Source organism: Ruditapes philippinarum, unplaced genomic scaffold (genome assembly GCF_026571515.1).
Source record: "Ruditapes philippinarum isolate M1 unplaced genomic scaffold, ASM2657151v2 ctg2688_1_1_1_1, whole genome shotgun sequence".
NCBI classification, from domain to species: Eukaryota; Metazoa; Mollusca; class Bivalvia; order Venerida; family Veneridae; genus Ruditapes; species Ruditapes philippinarum.
In genome coordinates this window covers 1-20,192 of record NW_026858594.1, presented here as the reverse complement: position 1 = coordinate 20,192, position 20,192 = coordinate 1, and the positions used below count along the sequence as shown (strand labels likewise).

The 20,192-nt window shown below is 30.4% G+C and overlaps 1 protein-coding gene across 2 annotated transcripts; it reads right to left on the bottom strand.

Moving 5' to 3' along the window:
- Positions 1–886: 886 nt before the first annotated feature.
- On the bottom strand, positions 887–20,040 carry LOC132753683 (uncharacterized). 2 transcript variants are annotated; one of them, XM_060744177.1, is made up of 5 exons: positions 19,346–20,040; positions 18,237–18,395; positions 17,185–17,455; positions 3,800–6,696; positions 887–1,749 (listed from the first exon to the last, which is right to left on the bottom strand). In XM_060744177.1, the coding sequence occupies exons 1-4, from the start codon at positions 19,892–19,894 to the stop codon at positions 4,091–4,093; spliced, it is 3,585 nt and encodes a 1,194-aa protein (XP_060600160.1). In that variant the 5' UTR covers positions 19,895–20,040; the 3' UTR covers positions 887–1,749; positions 3,800–4,090. The 2 variants fall into 2 exon arrangements, with proteins under 2 accessions (XP_060600160.1, XP_060600161.1); XM_060744178.1 differs by lacking the exon at positions 887–1,749 and adding an exon at positions 3,186–3,247.
- Between the last annotated feature and the right edge of the window lie 152 nt (positions 20,041–20,192).

Here is a 20,192-nt window from a genome sequence, read left to right as displayed (position 1 = left end):
TTTGTATATCTTTTTCCAGAGACCTCGAGAGTTTAGTACAAATATCATAGATTAAAAAAGTTATTAAAACATTATCACCATTGGAATCCTTATAAATACATAGATTAGTAACATTTCTCAGTAACTTAATGTAAAGCCCTCACATATGTATGGTAAAATCTTTAATAATTTAAAAGTAACATTATAAGAGACAGTTCTCAGGAATACAACAAGTTGGTTCTAATTTTAAGAATATTGAAATATTGAATATTGAAACTATTTACATACATTATCAATAAATAAAATCAAACAGTTATAAATAGGCATACACATAAACATATCAACAATAAATATATGTAAAAAATATGATAAGATTGTGAAATTATGAACTATCAGATTGCTTGATTTAAAATGAATACGTTTTTTAACTGAACCATATATGTGCTGTTTTTTTAAGTCAGAGCAAAAGACTGAATATTTGCAATAACTTTACTATGTGAGACATATTAGAAGGTAAACATGATAATAATAATAATAATAATAATAACAATAATAATAATAATAATGATAATAATAATAATAATAATAATAATAATAATGATAATGATAATAATAATAATAAAATTATATTATTCGATTGACAAAAACCTATTAAACAACCTGCTTTTCTTACATACTAAATCTCCAATATATAAATGTTAAATAAGAATTCATACCCAAACTTTGAACTACTGTGAATGTTATAAATAAATTCAATTATAATTACATAGCTATAGGTGTGAACATGATTTGATATGTTGCAATAATGTTTTCATTTCAAACATAAAACTTTGAAACATACTCACATATCACTAGTAAGCACATACAAATAATTAAAGCAAAACCTATAATTGAAATATACACTGAGTATATGATACAAAATAATCCTGATATTAAGCTGAAAATATTTGAATGATCAATGAATATGATAATATACAACATTAAATATTTTTGTACAAAAATTGCTTTCCTGAGGTAACAGTCATAAAAGATGAACACATTTCAAGTTATATTATACACATAGTATGACGAATGTAATATTATTTACAATTAATTCATAATAGACTATAAGGCCACGCATGAGCTTCGTGGATAAGGAAATATTATAATCACAATAAATTCCAAATCCCTGATATCATTACTATAATAACAATCGTTATGTTTCTGTATAGGACTAAAACTAGTATAGGGAGACAAGGTGATCGGAAAGCCCATTCGGCAGTGCTGCAGAATATTATACTAAATGTACTGTGCTCTGTCTCAGTCAGGCTGCAAATAGTTCTCCCGGGAGAGTTACAAAAGTAATATTTATCATAAAACTATTACAATATACTAGTTATGTCTGAGTAAAATATATATACAAATCATCTTGACATAATATATCTACTTCCGAACACACCACACATGTATTTCTTTACTTTAAACCTTTTGTACTATTTCAAGGAATTCACTGATGAATGTAAATTTTGTATTTCAATTAGCTTCTATTTTCGTTGAAGATCAAGGTCTGTCATCCAATGAGGGCACCAAATTGCAGTTTTTGGCATCTACGCGATTGTCTCATTTTCATAACTGATTAACAATGGCTATCATCCATAAAATGTTTATCATTATCACGAAGCTAAAACAAACCAATTTATCACACTCATCACCGCAGACAAAAATTTCTCGTCATGACAAACCCAGTGGACTTTCAAAGACATTTCTGGTATACAGACACAGCATAATCCTCTGAAAAAAAAATTTGCAAGCTTTATTTTCAAGATGCAAAGACATTAAATGTAGCATCCTAAACAATTATTACATCCTAACTATAGAGCACAATTTAATCTTTGTGTTTACATATGAAATATCTATTTGAATCAGTCAGGAACAGGTAAAGAATTTCTGATATGGGAACATACATATGCGGCACCAAAATAGTATTGTCTTAATATGCTTAAAAGCCTATTAAAAACCATAGGTGTTCGGCGCGTTAATTGGTCTCTACCTACCCTCCCCCTGGGCCCACACCCCTCCTAACCCACTCTACAACCCTCCTAAATTTCAAAACCATGTAAACAATTAACATGTTTTAATAATTGGTTTATTCTTTTAATTCAATTTCCTTCATCCCCCCAAAAAATTGATATATGAATATTTAGTAATAAATATATATGTATCATTTGTTCTTATTAAAAGCATATACCAAATATTAAAACATGTTACAAATGAAAAATACTGCAGTTTACATAGTTTTGAGATGAAGGAGGGTTGTAGAGTGGGTGGGGGGGGTGAAGTGGGCCCGGGGGTAGTGACCAAGCAACGAACCAACCACCTATGTTAAAAACCACCTTTGAATGAAAAGTAAGTTGAAAAGGGCATTACTCCAAAATAATAAATTTCAGAGTTATGCCCCTTTTCTAACAATAGAACCTTGTCATGATAAATAAGCTTTCCATGTTTCATATTGATACATAGGGAGACACAGGCAAAATTGTCATTTCTTAGTTTTGAATTTTTCATTCATTATTCTGTAAATGCCAACAAAATGAATAATTTAGACAGTCAAAGGAACAAAACTTTTCTCCATATAAAGAATAAAGTGGTGGATTCCTAACTTGACCCGCGTGGGTCAGGTTAGAGCTCTAGGATTTCACAATACTTGTCAAAGTGAACTCTGGAAACGTTAAAGAACATGTCAAATGAATGACTTTGGCTTGTTTTAATGATACAATATCCACAGTATCTGTTATTGTAACTTCAAGGGTTTGTTCAAGTCACCTGACTTGTTTTAAAACTATTTGGTGATTCTATTGGCGTCTAAATTTTGTACAACATATATAGATATATTTACGCTTCAAACCCAAAATATATAGAATTCAAATAGAAATTCATGCTGAAACTTCGAGAAAAGTCATTTTAGCGTGATTTGAGCACCTAAGATCATTTTAATATTTTTGTCATTATTTTGCCTGAATATCCCTTTAAACTTTGGAAATGTTTGGGTAATGGACTAAATTACAGTTTTGCTTGACAAAAACGATGGCGATTAAAAGTACTCTGCTTTTTCTTCTGACAACAGTCGAGCTAAAATTGTGCAAAGCATATACACTGTGTTGTTACATTTTTACATAATTTACTATTGGACAAAAAAGCAAATAGAGGTACATGTACATATGACTTACTTGGTTTGTAGAACAGGTCACAGTTTGAGTAGTGCATGTACATATAGATCTATTTAAATGCACTGAAACCAAGAAAAAAATGTTCACTGTAAATAAAGGTATAATTACTGTACTCAAGTTTATAAGTATTGTACTGTTTTACATTGTATGTAGAGTGCACACTATAGCTTAAGGTCTTTAACATAACCCACTTTAAAATATAAACCGTCATGAATGCACAAATTTGATACTAATTGGTACTAATATATAGTCTCTTAATGAAAATAAATAAAGATGCTTTGGCTTTACACAAAGTAGATATGTTATGCTTTAAATTCTTCACACTTTAAGTAAACACACAATGAATATATTAAAGTGTCATTGAAAACTGGTTTATAATGTTCTTTTATTATAAATAAGACATGTTCATTAAGATTTAAGTATACTTCAATAAACTTTTCAATAAATTATTTTACTCAAGTATGAGCAAAGTCTATATCTTTTAATTGATTCATGTCACTCTAGATAATTTCTTTTGAAAATGCATGTAAATTTAAAATTTAATATCCAGATGAATATATCCTTTAAAAATCTTAGATAAAATACAGTAAAATATTAGAGTAAATACTACTGACCTTTAACCTTTCCAAGTATATATGATAAATCATCATTTGAAGTTAGGATAAATCCATTGACATTGTGTGTTCATCATTAAGAATAATTCCTTTTTTTTATTAAATGCACTCTAGTTTCATATCTAGCTAAAATATGTATAAAGTTTAAAACGTAAATGTTTTTTTCATTCCATTCATATCCTTACTATAAAACATTCACCTGAGAATATTGATTAAATAAAATGATGTCTATTTCACCTGTCATTAGTCTCATAATCTATTTATAAATTGTTTCTCCAAGTTCATTTAAGGTTACTCAGTACTTGCTGTTGTTGTTATAAAGTCAAACATGAACACTCCAGACTTCAAGGTGCCATCACGTGTGACCACAAAATTGTCTGATTGTTTTATAAATATTTTAAAGTTTTTAAATTCTGTTTCTGGTTTTATATCACAACCTTCCATATATACTGTCACTGTATGTGGTAGTTTGTTTATAACAGTAATGAGATCATGTAACACTGAACAAGACATTGTTGTATAAATCAAGACAACACGTTTAATATTGATCATTTGAGGTGACAGTATTAATGATCTTTCACCTAGATTGATTCTATACAACCAAACATGTTTCACATGATATAACAATGATAATGTTTGTAACATTGTTTCTATGTCACTGGAAGATTCTAGATCATCACACCTAAATGTTTGTAGTTTACTGGCTGCTGGTAGTTGACTGAGATAAGATGACACAACACCAGGTTTATATAATTTACCTACAGTACATCTCTCTAACAATGATACATCCATGTTTAATTGTGACACAGGTATATAGCTCAATCCTAAATTTCTTAGTTGTGAATGTTGAGACAGGTCAAGGTTGAATCCCCTACATGAAGTATCATGATCACTACAGTTTAAACTGTACAATATTATTTCTTTCATTGATTTTTTACTAGTGAGGAACTTTAACAATGTCTCCATTACCTTGTGGGTCATAGTGAAACATTGTATATATAAACACTCCAGGTGTTGTAATTTTACTAGTCCTCCAATTATCTCTGCAGACAGCTGGCAATATTCTCCTACAAATTGATGATTTTCCCATTTACATGATATCACAGTTAAACATTTTAAAGGCTTCAATAACAAGCTCATTATTTCCTCTTCTACAATTTCACTTTGATAGAATAATTTCTCTATATGTGGAAGGTGAGAGAGTGTAAACAAACTGATAATTTCTTGTAGATTACAAATACCTTTATTTTCTATCATTATTGATTTTATGTTTTCTTTATTTTGTTGACACAGATTTTGTAATTGACTGAAGTAGTTTTGTTGTTGACAATTTTCATTAATGATGAAATCTTGTAAACACAATTTGAGGTCTTTGTTTTCCTTTCCTTCTTTGCTACAAGAAATGTACATGTCTTGAATGTCTTTTAATGGCTTTTTGTACATGTAATCATAACCTGCCAACGTTCTGTATTTGCTTGTTTTGTCATTATTGTTTATCACAGGCATTAAAACACTTGATATTGTAGACATTAATGTAGGGTTCATGCCACTAATAAAAACAAACACTTTTGACATGTCTAGAATATTTTGTAAACAGTTGCACTCTTCTAAGATGATTTTCTGAACTTCATTTGTATTTTGAAAACTTATAAATAATGCTGAAAAGTATTCTTGCACTGTTTTATGAGAAAATGAGATTTTAGAACTTTCACTTACTAATGTTTTCACTTTACTTTCTGATAGTATTCCTGATAGACAGCTTGATTTCAAATCTTCTTGGTTAATATATTCTTTAGCAACATTTCTATCAAAAACTAATGTGTGCTCCTTTTTCTTACTGAACAATGTATAAAAAGCTAGTTTCCCAATGGTCAACAGAAACGTGTAGTAACTACAGAAATGTTTATGTTTTCTGAAACATTCAGGAACGTTACTCGGGGATGTTTCACACGATGAATGAAATTTTCGATGTAACTTTTCTGTTCTAAATAGAAGGAGCTGAATAATGCCTGTATATAATTCTACTGCAGAATTTCCTATTGGAATTTTTGCAATCCATAAACATATAAGATAGAGTAACAGGAGAGGGGTGGATTCCATGTCTTCAATGTCATGGTCACTGATTGCTTCTTCAAATCTACAAACTTCATTTTGCAGTTCACCATCTTGAAGGTTCACATTCAACAACTTCATGGCATTACACTTAAACTGCCTGGCATTTTCTTTATTTAGTTTAACTAGCTCTACTGTTTCGACTATTTGACTCAAGTTTGACATTTCAAACTTCCATGGGCGGGTCGTTGTCAAGATTACACACTTTTCACGTGCATATCGATGTGGAATAATTTTAGGAACTCTTGTACAATCATTGTCAGGATGTGTCCATTCATCAAGTCCATCTAATATCACAAGACATTTTTCATCATGTAGAATGTCCTTTAATATACCTTTTGGCATTGAAGATGAGCAAGGAAGGTACTGTATGACTTGTTGTTCAATCATGTCGTCAACATCACAAACTTTAGCTGAATCTCTCAATAGCACTAGAAATAAAAACTCAAAGCCAGATAATGCCTTTAACTCTCCTTCTTTAAAATGCCCATAATTCCCATCCTTTTGATGAGCTTGACACCATGTCAAGGCAAGATATTTTGAAAACGCTGTTTTTCCAAATCCGGCGACTGCTGATAAATATATTTCCCTTGGAGATGTAAACAGGTCCTGTAACGACTTGACTCTACTTGTTTCTTTCCTTCCATCTGGTTGATACGTCTGTTTGTCAATTTCTGGCATAATGTAGAACCCGGCTAGAGGTGTAGGGAAAGCATCTGTGAGTGGTGAAAGAGGAACTGTACTCTGATTGGTTTTGTACCATGTAATAAGCTCATCCTTCAGTTCTGCAATAGAAATAATTGAAATATTATTATAATTCATTCACGTATCGAAATAAAAAAAAACGAAAAAAAAACATTGATATGCTTTCATTTATTCTAATGGTGTCAGTGTGTATACATGTTTTATAAAGTAATATGTCTCATTAATAAAAAAGAAGGAAACCGAAAAAGAATCGCTAAGAAATAAAATATATGAATTATTTTTTTACTATTCCTTAACAATACGTTGTATTCAAATAAATCGGACATACAAAATAATGTAAAAACTGATACAAACTGTATTCGTCTGCCTTTTTTTCAACTAAAAAAGCAGACGAACACAACTTTTTATTAACTTATACAAAAAATGTTACTGAAATTCACACAAAATGTCGCAAGTATACCTTTTTGAAGTATTCACTGAGCATCTCACTTAATATTTTACTTTATTCAATCTTTCTATAAAAATGAACTTTAGGTTGCCTCGGTCATTACTAAATTTGAAGTGCACCTAAATAAACTTTGCACTGGCTTTACTGTAATAAACATTATTAATAATATCTGTCATTATCGGGTGACCGAGGGACGGATATTCCGATCCGAACCGCAAACATATGTCAGATATTTTTTCTTGCATATTCTACCATATTCCATTATATTTTAAATTCTTTATCTTTATTTTCAATGAAAATTTATATCATTACAACAGTAACTACTTTCATTCAACAGCGTATGAATTACAAAATCATTCATAACGGTAAAATGACGTCATCTTTATCGTGCCATTGTACAGCACGCGACTCATCTGGAACCCCCCATGCCAGATGAAATTTCCGGCATGGGTAAAACTAACGGAAACGCCAGTCTTATATGCAAGAAAAGCTATTATTAGTACAGCTGACGTGTGTCAATGGAATTATTTATGGAACGCCATAGCTGTCTTATATACACACTTTAAAAAAGTGCTGTAATTTTGAGAAATGGTGATGTCGTTTTCAAATATGGTGATTTTGATAGACAGTGCTGTGTTTCTTATTTATTGTGATGTTGTTTTCATATACATGTATACTGATGTGGTTTGGACTGCGGTTTTGAAGCGGTTTTGATATATATAGTTATGTCGTTTTCATATAAAGTGATGCGGCTTATATATATGGTGCGTTTGTTTTTACAAGTAGATATTTGTTGATTTCTAATTTTATATGGAATTGGTGTAATGTTTTTGAAATATATTGATGTCATTTCTATAAGGGTGATGCTATATCGATATATGGTTAACATCTTTATTACGCTTTATTACGATGATGTTGAACTATTTATAGATGACCCGTTTGTTAACGAGGGAAAAACTGGTCTCTCACCGCGGTTATTTAGGTAAGCCACAGACAAGTGGAAACTCCTTAAATCTTAATAAATTATATACATGACAATCCTAGCACATACAGGTAGACGTTATATAACAATAAAACATAATTCTGCATTAATTATGAACATCCAATCATTGCTTTAAAGGAACTCCACTGAGGTCCAATAGCCTAAAATAATAAATTTTCAAATTCTTTCTTAAATAAACTGGTACATTTAAATTTGAAACCAAGCAATAGATGATATATAAATTTACACGGTATTAAATTGATAATCTATTTTTATGCGATTTTTGGCCTATTTGAGTGAAAAGCATTTAAACGGTTTTCATTCATTAAGCCAATTTGCACAATAAAATTGATTATTTCTGGGAAACAGAGTGAGCGAATGATCTGAAATTTTGTACATGAGTTATTGGTCTAGTTCTACTAAAGTCTTGAAAAAATATATGTACTTATATACGTATAATGACGCATAGGTATTTTTAGATTGTTCATCGCGTTATGCAAATGAGTTGATGATTCATTTGATGTACATATCTACCGTTCAATTACGATTGCAAAGATGTAAATAACTAGTCACTGTCAAGTATTTACTGTGTTATGTGTTATGACGTCACGTCCGGATTAACAACTTTAAAAACGCTAACGTTATTAAAAACGTAAAAATAAAATTATTTTACATCAAGTGCCTTAAAGTGATTTAAAGAAATTCAATTTGAAAGGCAATATTTCTCTGAACATATTTATACAAAAATGAAATAATTCGGCTGACATAAAGCGATGTTATGAGTGAAAACTATTGCGCTCGCCCGGAACAAACCGGAAGTGGACCAAATTATCATAGAAATAAATATGTTTGATCTAAACAAAGCTAGAGAATTGAGGAAACAACTAAAAGCAGCAGAAAGGGAAGGTGGTGGACTTAAAATGGAAGTGGATTCTAAAAATTGTGAAAACAATGATATTAAAGAAAATCAAGTTTCTACCATATCAAAATGTGATGGGAATAACAAAAACAAAGAAAACTTTGAAAATGACAGGGAAAATCGGAATTACGAGCTTAATGAACTAAAGTCAATGAAGAAAAAATTAACAGCAATGGAAAGTGAAATATTTAAATTGATACATAAAGACGGTGGTGTAATCTTGAAATTCAATGCCGGTATGTATGATTTGTTTCGTATTTCCACAGAATCATATTTTACAAACTCTGATATTGGAATTAACTGTAAAAAAACTATTGCACATGATAAAGCTTCAAACAACGTTGAAACGAGATACAAGGTTTCTTCTCATAATTCTGGACACTATACTTTGAATATGTACCACACGACTTCGTCTTGTTTGATTAACGGAAAAAACACTAAACGTTTCCTAGAAGAAGATCTCCCAAATATAATATCAATGATAAAAACAAAACTATCCAATGAAAATTGTACCATTGACGACTTTAATGAATGTGTACGTGATATGATCATTCAGTACTTTAACGTAGAGAAACCAGATCAGGTCCAAACAGAGCCATCGGATTTACTCCAAATATCTGAACAGGAAGTTGGTATTTCAACGTGTATAAACACTGAAGAGGAAGAGGAAGGGATTAATGTAATTTGTCAAACAGAGTGTGATGATAATTTAAATTCAAGCAGTAAGGAATACTTACAACAGTCAACACAGACAACAGATGATAACTTTGAATTTCTGAAGTTAATTTATGAGGACATTTCAGAAATAAAACGACAACTTTCCAGCCATGTAGTAGTTTGTAACAACAAATTTTCACAAATGAGCGATGAAATTGTAGTTTTAAAAAAGCATCTAACTGTACACCATTCATTCACTGACCAAAATTTGGAAGAAATGATAAAGAAGCAAAGTGACATAAAATCTGAGGTACAAAAAGCACAAGATACTTTTCAAAGGCGTTTTAATGGAATCATAGATACATTAAAAATTATTAATGAAAAAAGTTATTCTTCAAAAACAGCGAGAGTTCCTTTGACGAATAAGGAAACGCAAAGCGATATCTTACAAACTGGCGCCACGTTACCAGCTTCAGTTGTATCACCGGCAGAATGTCTAGACAGGGAATCAACACAAGAAGACGGCAGCCAGGATATCATTATTGGGTCTTTTAATTCAACAATGAAGGAAAATTCTCCAAAATCTGGCATTTTTCCAAATAGGGACCGAACACTTCTGATTGGTGACTCCATCGTTAGAGGAATACAACCTAAAGGTTTAGATGATAAGGTCGATCGATATGTATGCAGCGGTGCCATTCTGACAGACATCGAACGTAAAATCAACCAACTAGATTTGACACCATACAAACACGTCATTATTTTTGTCGGGTGAAATGACGTCAGTTCCGGAAAACGCCCTGATGCGTGACATTCAAAACTGTTAGAGCTCACTCGCTCTATTCAACATCACAAATGTAAAGTGCATCTCTGCACGATTTCGCCGCGACTCGACGCTGATGTTACGTTATACACCAAAAATGTAAGGGACATCTGTATTAAAACAGGTGCTACACTTATAGACGCATATTCATCGTTCGTTTATGGTGATGGTAGCATAGTGAAGCACTATTTAGCTAGAGATGGGATACATCACAATAAATATGGATCCAAAACACTTGTGGCAGCAATAAATCGGTGCGTATACATCGTAAAAAGGAAATTGAATCATGCTAATGGAGAAATGCGGCCGAGATACAATGGAAAAGAAAACTCAGGTGCAGGCAGTCCGAGATACAGACATTATAATTTAAACAGACATGAAAAGGTTCACAACTTTTTTAGACCTAGGTTCCATGACCAAACTTCATGGAGTGAGACTTCACTTAATAATACTGATAATACCAGAACCGGAAGTGTATTTGCGTACGACAGAAGACCCGAAAGTGAAAATTGTTATTATGGACAGAATAGCGTCAGAATAAATAGGAATTAGGAAATATCCGACAGGCACTCAAATTTTGAAAATCAACAATTTGAAACATACAATTGTATTCATTATGAGGTAACTACTTATAAATCTATGTTAAAACAAGATCTTTATAGCGATTTTCAAACTTATATATCAATTCATAATGTATGTTACGATTTTATGTTGTATTCCACAATTGATATTTTACATATATGTTTAAATACGCGAAAAATTATCGATTTGATAGTAAAAGAACGAAAATTAATAGACACTATTGCATCTGGTTATCAAATTGTTACTTTTGAACAATCAGTGCCATACATTGAATACGGAAATGATGAATATAATTGCAAAGTACTAAATAATGTTACGCTCCATAAATCAAATTTTCCAGATAATAAATTGTTCAGTTCTAAGTTTGAAAAACGAGGTTTACATATTGCACACCTTAATGTTAATCACTTAATGCCTAAAATAGACGAAATAAAATACAATCTATTAAACAAATTAAATTCGCCAGATATTTTCGGCTTTACTGAGACATTTCTTGGTGATGATACAACAGACGATGAATTAAATATTAACAATTTCACACACGAAAGAAAGGACCGTAAAAGTTGTCAAAAAGGCGGGGGAGTTGTAATATATATTGCTGACAAGGTGCCATATCGGCGCCGTTACGATATAGAAACGGACGAATTAGAATCTGTTTGGTTGGAAATTATTTACCCAAATTGCAAACCTTTTCTTTTAAATTTTATATATCGCCCACCAAATGTACACCAATCAATCTTGGATTGACGATTATGAAAAACAACTAAGTATAATAGATATATCAAATATAGAATATCATATTCTAGGAGATGTCAATATAAACTTTTATCCAATGAATAAAAAGAAAAAATATGACAATACAAAATGGGGGGATTTGATAACGAAATATGGTTTGAAACAGCTTATCACAGATCCTACTAGGATAACAAAACGTACCCAAAAAATGTACCCAAAAAATTATAGATCATGTTTATACAAACAGTAGCAGATATATTATTGAATCGTTTGTTTCTGATACCTCATTAAGTGATCATTATCCGATAGGTATTTCAAGATCAACGAAAGCATGTAGTACCCGATTGATTAATGAACATAATTCGATTAAATATAGATGTTTTAAAAACTTCAATGAAATTGATTTTCAGGCAGACCTTGCTTTATCCGATCTTGAATTAGTCGAGCACATAATAAATCCGAATAAATCCCTTAGCTTATTTTACTCCATTTTAAATACTATCTTGAAAAAGCATGCACCAATAAAAGAAAAACGTATCAAACGTGAACACCGCCCGGAATGGTTTACTGATGAGATAAAATATCTTATACATGAACGCGATTACTATCATAAAGTAGGGAAACATGAACAATACAAATTGCTCAGAAATAAAATAACATCAATGATTAAAAAAAGTAAAAGAGATTTCTTTAACAATGCTATTAAAAATAACAAAGACCCGGCATTTTTATGGAAAAATTTAAAGGACGTTTCAAATCTAAATAAAAAAGGTAGTATTACAATGCCAGACAGACTAGTGACAGATAATAAAGAAATTTACGGAACTGTTAATATTATAAATGAATTAAATAAGTATTTTGTCAATATCTCGAATGTCATACATAAAACAAAGTTTTCAAATACAAATTTTTCAAAATTGAAAGAAACTTTAGACCAAAAGCTAATACATCATGAATTTAATATTGAATTAATTACACCGTTTGAAGTAAAACTTATTATAGAAAAACTGAATATTAAAAAATCTACAGGATTAGATGGAATTGGACCAAACATCATCAAATATTGTGGAGATTATATTACACCAATAATTGCATCAATTATCAATAATAGTATTAAATCTAATATTTTCCCAAATGATTTAAAAAGAGCTCGAGTTATACCTATTTTTAAATCGGGGGATAAGAATGAAGCAAATAACTATCGACCGATATCAATTTTGTCAACTATATCCAAAATATTTGAGCGCCATATTGCCAAACAAATACACTCATTCTTTGAAAAAACGAACATTATTCATAATAGACAATCAGGATTTCGTAAAAATCATTCATGTAATACTGCACTCATAAGTTTAATAGATACTTGGTTAAAAGATGTTGACAGTGGAATAATTATAGGGACTGTATTCTTAGACTTAAAGAAAGCCTTTGATTTGGTTGACCATGAAATACTTTTGCATAAACTTAAACTTTATCATTTTTCTGAAAATGCCGTTAAGTTTTTTATGTCATATCTTTCTAACAGAATACAACTAGTTAAGATAGGTGATCTACAATCTCAGACAATGAAAATAATTTCCGGTGTTCCACAAGGCTCAATATTAGGACCTTTATTATTTCTAATATACATAAATGACATAGCTTTCATTGGTAATGATATGAAAATTGATTTATACGCAGACGATTCTACTCTTTATGAGTCCGGAGAAAATATATCAAAAGTAGAAATAAAACTTCAAGATCATTTAAATAACATTGACAAATGGTGCAAAATAAATAATATGGCCTTAAATCCAGATAAATCAAAATGTATGGTAATAGGTACAAGACAAAAAGTAAATATTATGAGAAAATTAATTCTTAAGATAAATGAAATAGCTCTTGAAAATGTAACTGATCAAAAGTCTTGGGTATTTGCATAGATAACAACTTAAATTGGCACTTGCAAATTGACAATGTTTGTAAAAAACTTAACGGAAAAATTGCCTTATTGAAAAAAATATCGTATTTTTTGCACTTTGATATGAAATTATTGTTTTACAATTCATATATATTGCCCATTATGGACTATTGTTGTATTATATGGGGTAAAGGAAACACAAACTACATAAATAATGTTTGTAAGTTACAAAAACGAATTGCTAAAATCATTTTACAGCAACCTCAAAGATCTCCGTCAACAAATCTATTCGAAACTCTTAATTGGTTACCGTTCCTTGACAGATGTAAATACCACACGGCGGTGCTTGTTTTTAAAACTTTAAATAACATGGCACCGACGTATATGACAGAACTGATGACTTTATCCGACAACAAAATATATAACTTAAGATCTAGGTCACGGAAAGATATTGTATTATGGACAAGACCTAAAACAAATTATATTAAAGACACATTTTCTTATTATGGCATGAAAATTTGGAACAATATACCTTTAAATATTCGTAATGTTAATAACCTTAAATGTTTTAAAGAAAAATACAAAGCATATCTTGATGTTCAAATGAATGAATGAGTGAGTGAATGAATGAATGAATGAATAAATATATGAACGAACGAATGAACGAACGAACAAATGATGCAATATACATATATGTTTAAACAAAAATTGTTGAGTGCCTGTCGAAAGTATATGAGTTGTATTATTCTAAAAATTACATATTATACATTCATTTTTCTACCTATGAATTTCCTGTTGTTGTTGTTGTTGTTGTTTTCTTTTTCAGAAGGCCACTTTGGAAATAAGATATATATGATTGTTATTGTATGTTCTTAATGTGTAACCTTCTTTAAATAAAGATATTATTATTATTATTATTATTATTAAGTATATTAAAACAGACGACAAGGAAGACATATACAATAGTTTCTATTTATATAATTAACGTATCCTATTTAAGCAATGTGTTTAGCGACTGCTATTTTATAAAATACACATTTACTTTAAAAAGTTCAGATTTAAATTTCCGGCATTGAACCTAAATATGTTATAAGCACATATTAATGATAATACCGCTACGACAATTGAGCGATCTTTTGTTATTACTTATTTTGTTATTTTTAGAACTTTTTATGTAAACGTGCGTTTGATGATTAATAATAATAATAATAATAATTATTATTATTATTATTATTATTATTATTATTATTATTATTATTATTATTAGATGATATTGATCTTTCTGTAAGATGTAGCCTCCCTTGAAGTCATAAAAAATTAAAAATCAGACTACTTTATAAAACCGCGTATGTGTTAGATTTGATATTTTTTACAATGTTAATATATCCAGTATATAGATTTTGCCATGCCTTTAATATTCCACGGTATGCCGTTAAAAATACCGCTAAAATTTTGACAAAACAAATGATTTTGAATATTCCAAAACACAGGATATTTCCGTGCTTCATATGATATTTGTCGGCGATCACCGCGTTAAACTTACTATTAACATTTTAAGATGACGTTTGAAAAACAAAATAAATAAAATGAAATTACTTAAAAATAATAAAATGGAAAAAAGAAGAAGAAAAACATAAAAAATTGTACACACATAAAAAGTCGGTATTGTTATGTCGAAGCTTTTTTGTATCTTTCAAAAACAGACTATCATAATAATACGAATGATGCAGAGGTTAAAATGTTTATATTCTGTTAAAAAACTTAAATACAAAAATAACATGTTTTGCAATTTAGTACAAGATCTTTTTCTGTTGCGATATATACGGATATTTTTCTTTTGCAAGGTATATGCGCGAATAATTTAATCTACGTAGTTATTAATTCTAGCAAATTGCTTTCAGATACAAATATTGTCATTTTTTATAAAGATCAACCAACTGGGGCACTTTAAACAGAAAGATATACAAAAGAAAATAAAAATATATACCTAGACATAAAATGAAAATCGTATTGTTGTGTCTTTCTTAGATCGATTTGAGTGACAAACGTTGCAACGCTTTTCTGTTTTGGGTCACTTTTTATAATTTAAATAATTATTCTTTGAAAACAAAGTGAGCGAATGATCTTAAAATTCAAACTCAAGTTATTTCTTTACAAGTCTATATAAACTTATTGACCTCCAGCGGAAGGATTAATTTTGACCTAAGCGGCATGATGGCCCTGTATCGCTAACCTACGTATGAAGGCTCAAATAACTGAGTAATGGCAATATTGATAACATTAAATGACAGACAGGCATAATGTCATAACCTAGCTCCATTCTTACTATATAAAGTAGGTCATTGGGTCAAAATGTAGGTGAAATGTCAATTTTGCATCAGAAACTGTGCTAAAAGTCCATATTTCAAAGCTTTAGCTCTATTTACAACAAATTATGTCAATCAAAGGGGTTTTCATTTTTAGCACTGAAGGTCATCTTTATAGAGTACCGTCAAGCAACGATTTTTAGGAACGATCATTTTCATATGGCTATATAATCAAAACTGTAAACATATAGTGGACGAAAGTAAATATTACTCAAACTAAATGTATTGTATCAAAGTTTTCACCTTTATGAAATGAGTGTGCATGAATAAGTATGAATAAAGATTATTCAAACAGAAGAGAATTTAACCTATAGTGATTGGTCATACTTATCTATAGGTAGAATTTACAACTTATAATTCAAATTTTACAAAAAATAAATATCAGATATGAGTTGCCATATACAATAATAAGTTTATTATACAATGTTGCGTATAAACGTATGATATAACTGATCGGAGGTATTATATATTGGCCCTGTTATTTGGCTAAAGTCTGTCGTATTTGTTTTAAATAGAAACAAGATTGCGGCTCTCATTCTTTAAAGTCATATCAACGCTTTCGTATTGGCTATGATTCTTAACCAATCAAAGAACTTCGTTTACACTGTGGCCTTGCTTTTGTCTGCATTGGCAATTGGGTCTGATAAGGTCACAGTCGCTTATGTTAAAATATATTTGCTAGAATCAGTATGGTACTCAACAATGTGTGACAAACTCATATATTTTAACCAATTATGTGACAGAGGAAAATACATTAGATTAAAGATAACACCTAAGATATTTAATAAGTATTTAATTTATATAAATGTATATAACAGATGCTGTCATTTCGAGTCCAATATAGATTTGATACGGACTTTTTGTAAGCGGGGCTAGACACGATGTAAAAATGGATTCAGTTCGGACTCAGAAAATGAAAGGAAGGCTTGATTGAGTGCAATATGTATTTGATACAGATTTCAGGAATCAGGAAATAAAAAATGAAAATAACTTGATGATAAGATTGGATCCAATAATGAATGTTTGATCTTAGAACATCATGTAGTGCAAATCCTGGGTTTCAATATTTATATTTAATGAAGCGTGCAGTACATAAATAAGTAATAGTTATATAACATGGAAAACAAATGATTTCATGTAATCTTTTAGCACTTACTTTGTTTACATTCAATATATTCTTCTTCTTTCTTGTCTTTGATTGCTGACTTAATTACTTTTTGTAACGTCTCAGCCAGTTTTGTCCGTTCTCTATCTCCTTCTTCATTCAGTCTTTTCAGCAGTGCGGCAGTTTGTGATTCCAGATCTTGTTTAATTTTGTCATATTGCTCATCTAATCCAGTCTTTATCTTGTCCTGAACTGCTTTTGCCACATCGTCTAGTGCTTTCCTTATATCATCTTTACCAATGACAAGAGTGTCATTTTCTAACTGTTATTATAAATACCATAAAAGATTTACAATATATCAATATACAACAGAATTCGATATCAGTTTATTATAAAGTGTACATTTCAAAGATAATGTGTATCTACAGTATATTTATTTGTAACAAATACATGTGCAATGTTGTTAATCACTGGTATGTAAATCGTATGCTGATCAAAATAATGATACGAGTCATTACAAAGAAGATTAACCAGCATATAATTAGTAACAGATTTACGGTTTAAACATGTATTTTAAAACTTGCCCGTGACTTTGCTTACAAACAAACATTTTGAGAATAAGTATGAATCTTCAGCATACACCACTTATAACCTTGTATTTGTTTGAATATTCTGACAATATTCTTTTTTATCAAATATTATGCGTGAAAATGAACAAAATATCCAAAAAAGAGAATTTTTCGTAGAGCATTTTGAAAAATCCTTCAATGTTTTAAAAGTATAAAAAACATGTTTTGTATATTTGCATACGAGCCGTTGCAAAACGGTTTACTTTTATAACAGCCTACTATTTTGTTCCCGAATAGATTATTATGTTTGCGTACAATGCTCATGTTCTGTAAATGACAGGGGCATTCTGGATTACAACACTTCTGACATTCTTCAATAACTTTCTATCATGGAAACAACATGATTTGCTGCTCAAAAAATCTAATAAAAGTATTTAATTGGACATATACACTTGTACTAAGATTACACATATTACTAATCATTCTAAATACACTAGCCATACAATGAAATATTTAGCGTATTCAAATGTTTACCTCTGTAAGTTTCTGTTTAGCATTCTGTGCATGCGTGTCTGTAGCTAAATATACGGGATCAGAAAGTAGTTTCTGTAATAGTTGAAAGTATTTCTGAAGATCTGAATCCTCTACTTCGAGCGAGGAAGAATGTCGCACAGTTTTTCCAATTTCTCTTGCCTGGTCAAAATGGAATACAAATTCCTATTTACTTTTACTTAAAACCTATAAATTGATCGCAAAATATACTCTTAACTGGAAAACTGTTCTGTTAAAGTAGAAAACAGTAGTTACAAGTACATGTATATAAACACAATAAGAGTATGTTGACTTAAAAAACATAGCCAGGAAAGTGGTCTGACGGTTGCATTTTTACAACTGCTGTATGCAAAGGGCCACTATCAAACAAAACCGGGGTATTTATCATTTTGAAGTCTTTCGCACTAGTATCCCTCTTATTTACAAGTATGACAATAAAATCAACATAAATTGTTTCATAATCAGGAATTTCACAAGATATTATTTCAAATAATGAATAATAATACAAACCCTGACATTATGTCATGCACACTTCATAACAATTATAGGGTTTAAACTGAAATTTTTGACTCTGAGAAATGTAGGAGTGTTGGTTAACAAGGATTTCTCTAAGTTTTCATTTTTTTATTTGATTATTTGTTTTTTTTTAATGAAAATAAAACCCGTAATAAGCCATAATATATAACAGATAAAGCGGATTTGCCTTCTAAAGATTATTTCTATATACATGTATACATATGATGTTAAAAAGTCCACTATTCTCCCAATAGGTTTTCTTATCATAAAATTCTATCAATATGACTTTTGGCACTTGATTGAAATACTTCTGTTAAAGTAGGTTTAAAATTCCTGAAATATTAATAATCAATAAAAATAAAGAAACAATTCTTCCCCACCACTACCAACGTTACCAAATGTAACTACTTGCTCTATTTTCAGAAAGCACGATGAAAGACAATATAATGTGTACCATCATATATTTGATACTATTTGTTGTATTATACCTATGATCATTGGAATATATCAATGTTGTTTTTGCTAACTTAGGACTTAACGTAAGTCTTCATAAATGGTTTCTAAATATTGTTTACCTCTTCAAATATATTGAGGTTTTCATGTACTTTCCTCTCGAAGTCTTTGTAATTGAGGATAACGCTGATTATACCGTTGAAGTCTGTTTCTGTTGCAGATGCTTTATCTTTATATCCATCTGGGGGCATGAAGCATTTCGCCACTTCCCATGAATTACTGCACCACTGGGTAGCATCAGTGTTTTTGTATGATGGACCAGAGTACCTATGAGCTTTCTGTATTCCTGATTTGAAATGATGGCAAATCCTATTCGGACAGCCGGCTAGGATGTAATTTGAATTTTTGTGAAAACTGCATTGTCCCTTCCCGACAATGCATATACCTTTTGTAGGACACTTAACAACATTTTCCGTGCTGCAACCCGAGCATATAGTCCCACTAAAAATGCCATTGTTGTAGCAAATATCATCTAAGCATTTCTGTTGAAATTGTTGAATTTCATTACAAACAAAAGGTTCAAGACCATCTTTAGTAAAAAACACAGCTAACTGAGCTTTTACCCAGTTATTATATTTCTTTTCTAACAGTTTAGGGCTATATGAAGCCATTGTTTTTTGCACTTAATAATTATAAGAATTGTCGTGTCTTGGAGTTCTGGGCTTAACCTGAAAAGGAAAAAATGCTAAAACATATCTTTATATTTCAATAAATAAAATTTTTAATTTTTTTCTTTATGCTTAGTAAAATGCACACTTACCTTTGCTTTTTATATATTAGTTAACGTAACTGATGAATTAAAGTAGCTGACTAAACTAGGCCATAGTATTGTAAACAACTTCTACCTGGATGCGTTCCAGCGGGTTCAACTGAATGACCTTAAGAATCTATGGCAAGTTAAATGGCACG

Coding starts and splice junctions, on each gene's coding strand:
- LOC132753683 (XM_060744177.1), bottom strand. CDS start 19,894: ATGGCTTCATATAGCCCTAAACTGTTAGAAAAGAAATATAATAACTGG. Junction 18,396..19,345: donor ACCTCAATATATTTGAAGAG/GTAAACAATATT, acceptor CATTTTGACCAG/GCAAGAGAAATTGGAAAAAC. Junction 17,456..18,236: donor CTAAACAGAAACTTACAGAG/GTAAACATTTGA, acceptor TTATAATAACAG/TTAGAAAATGACACTCTTGT.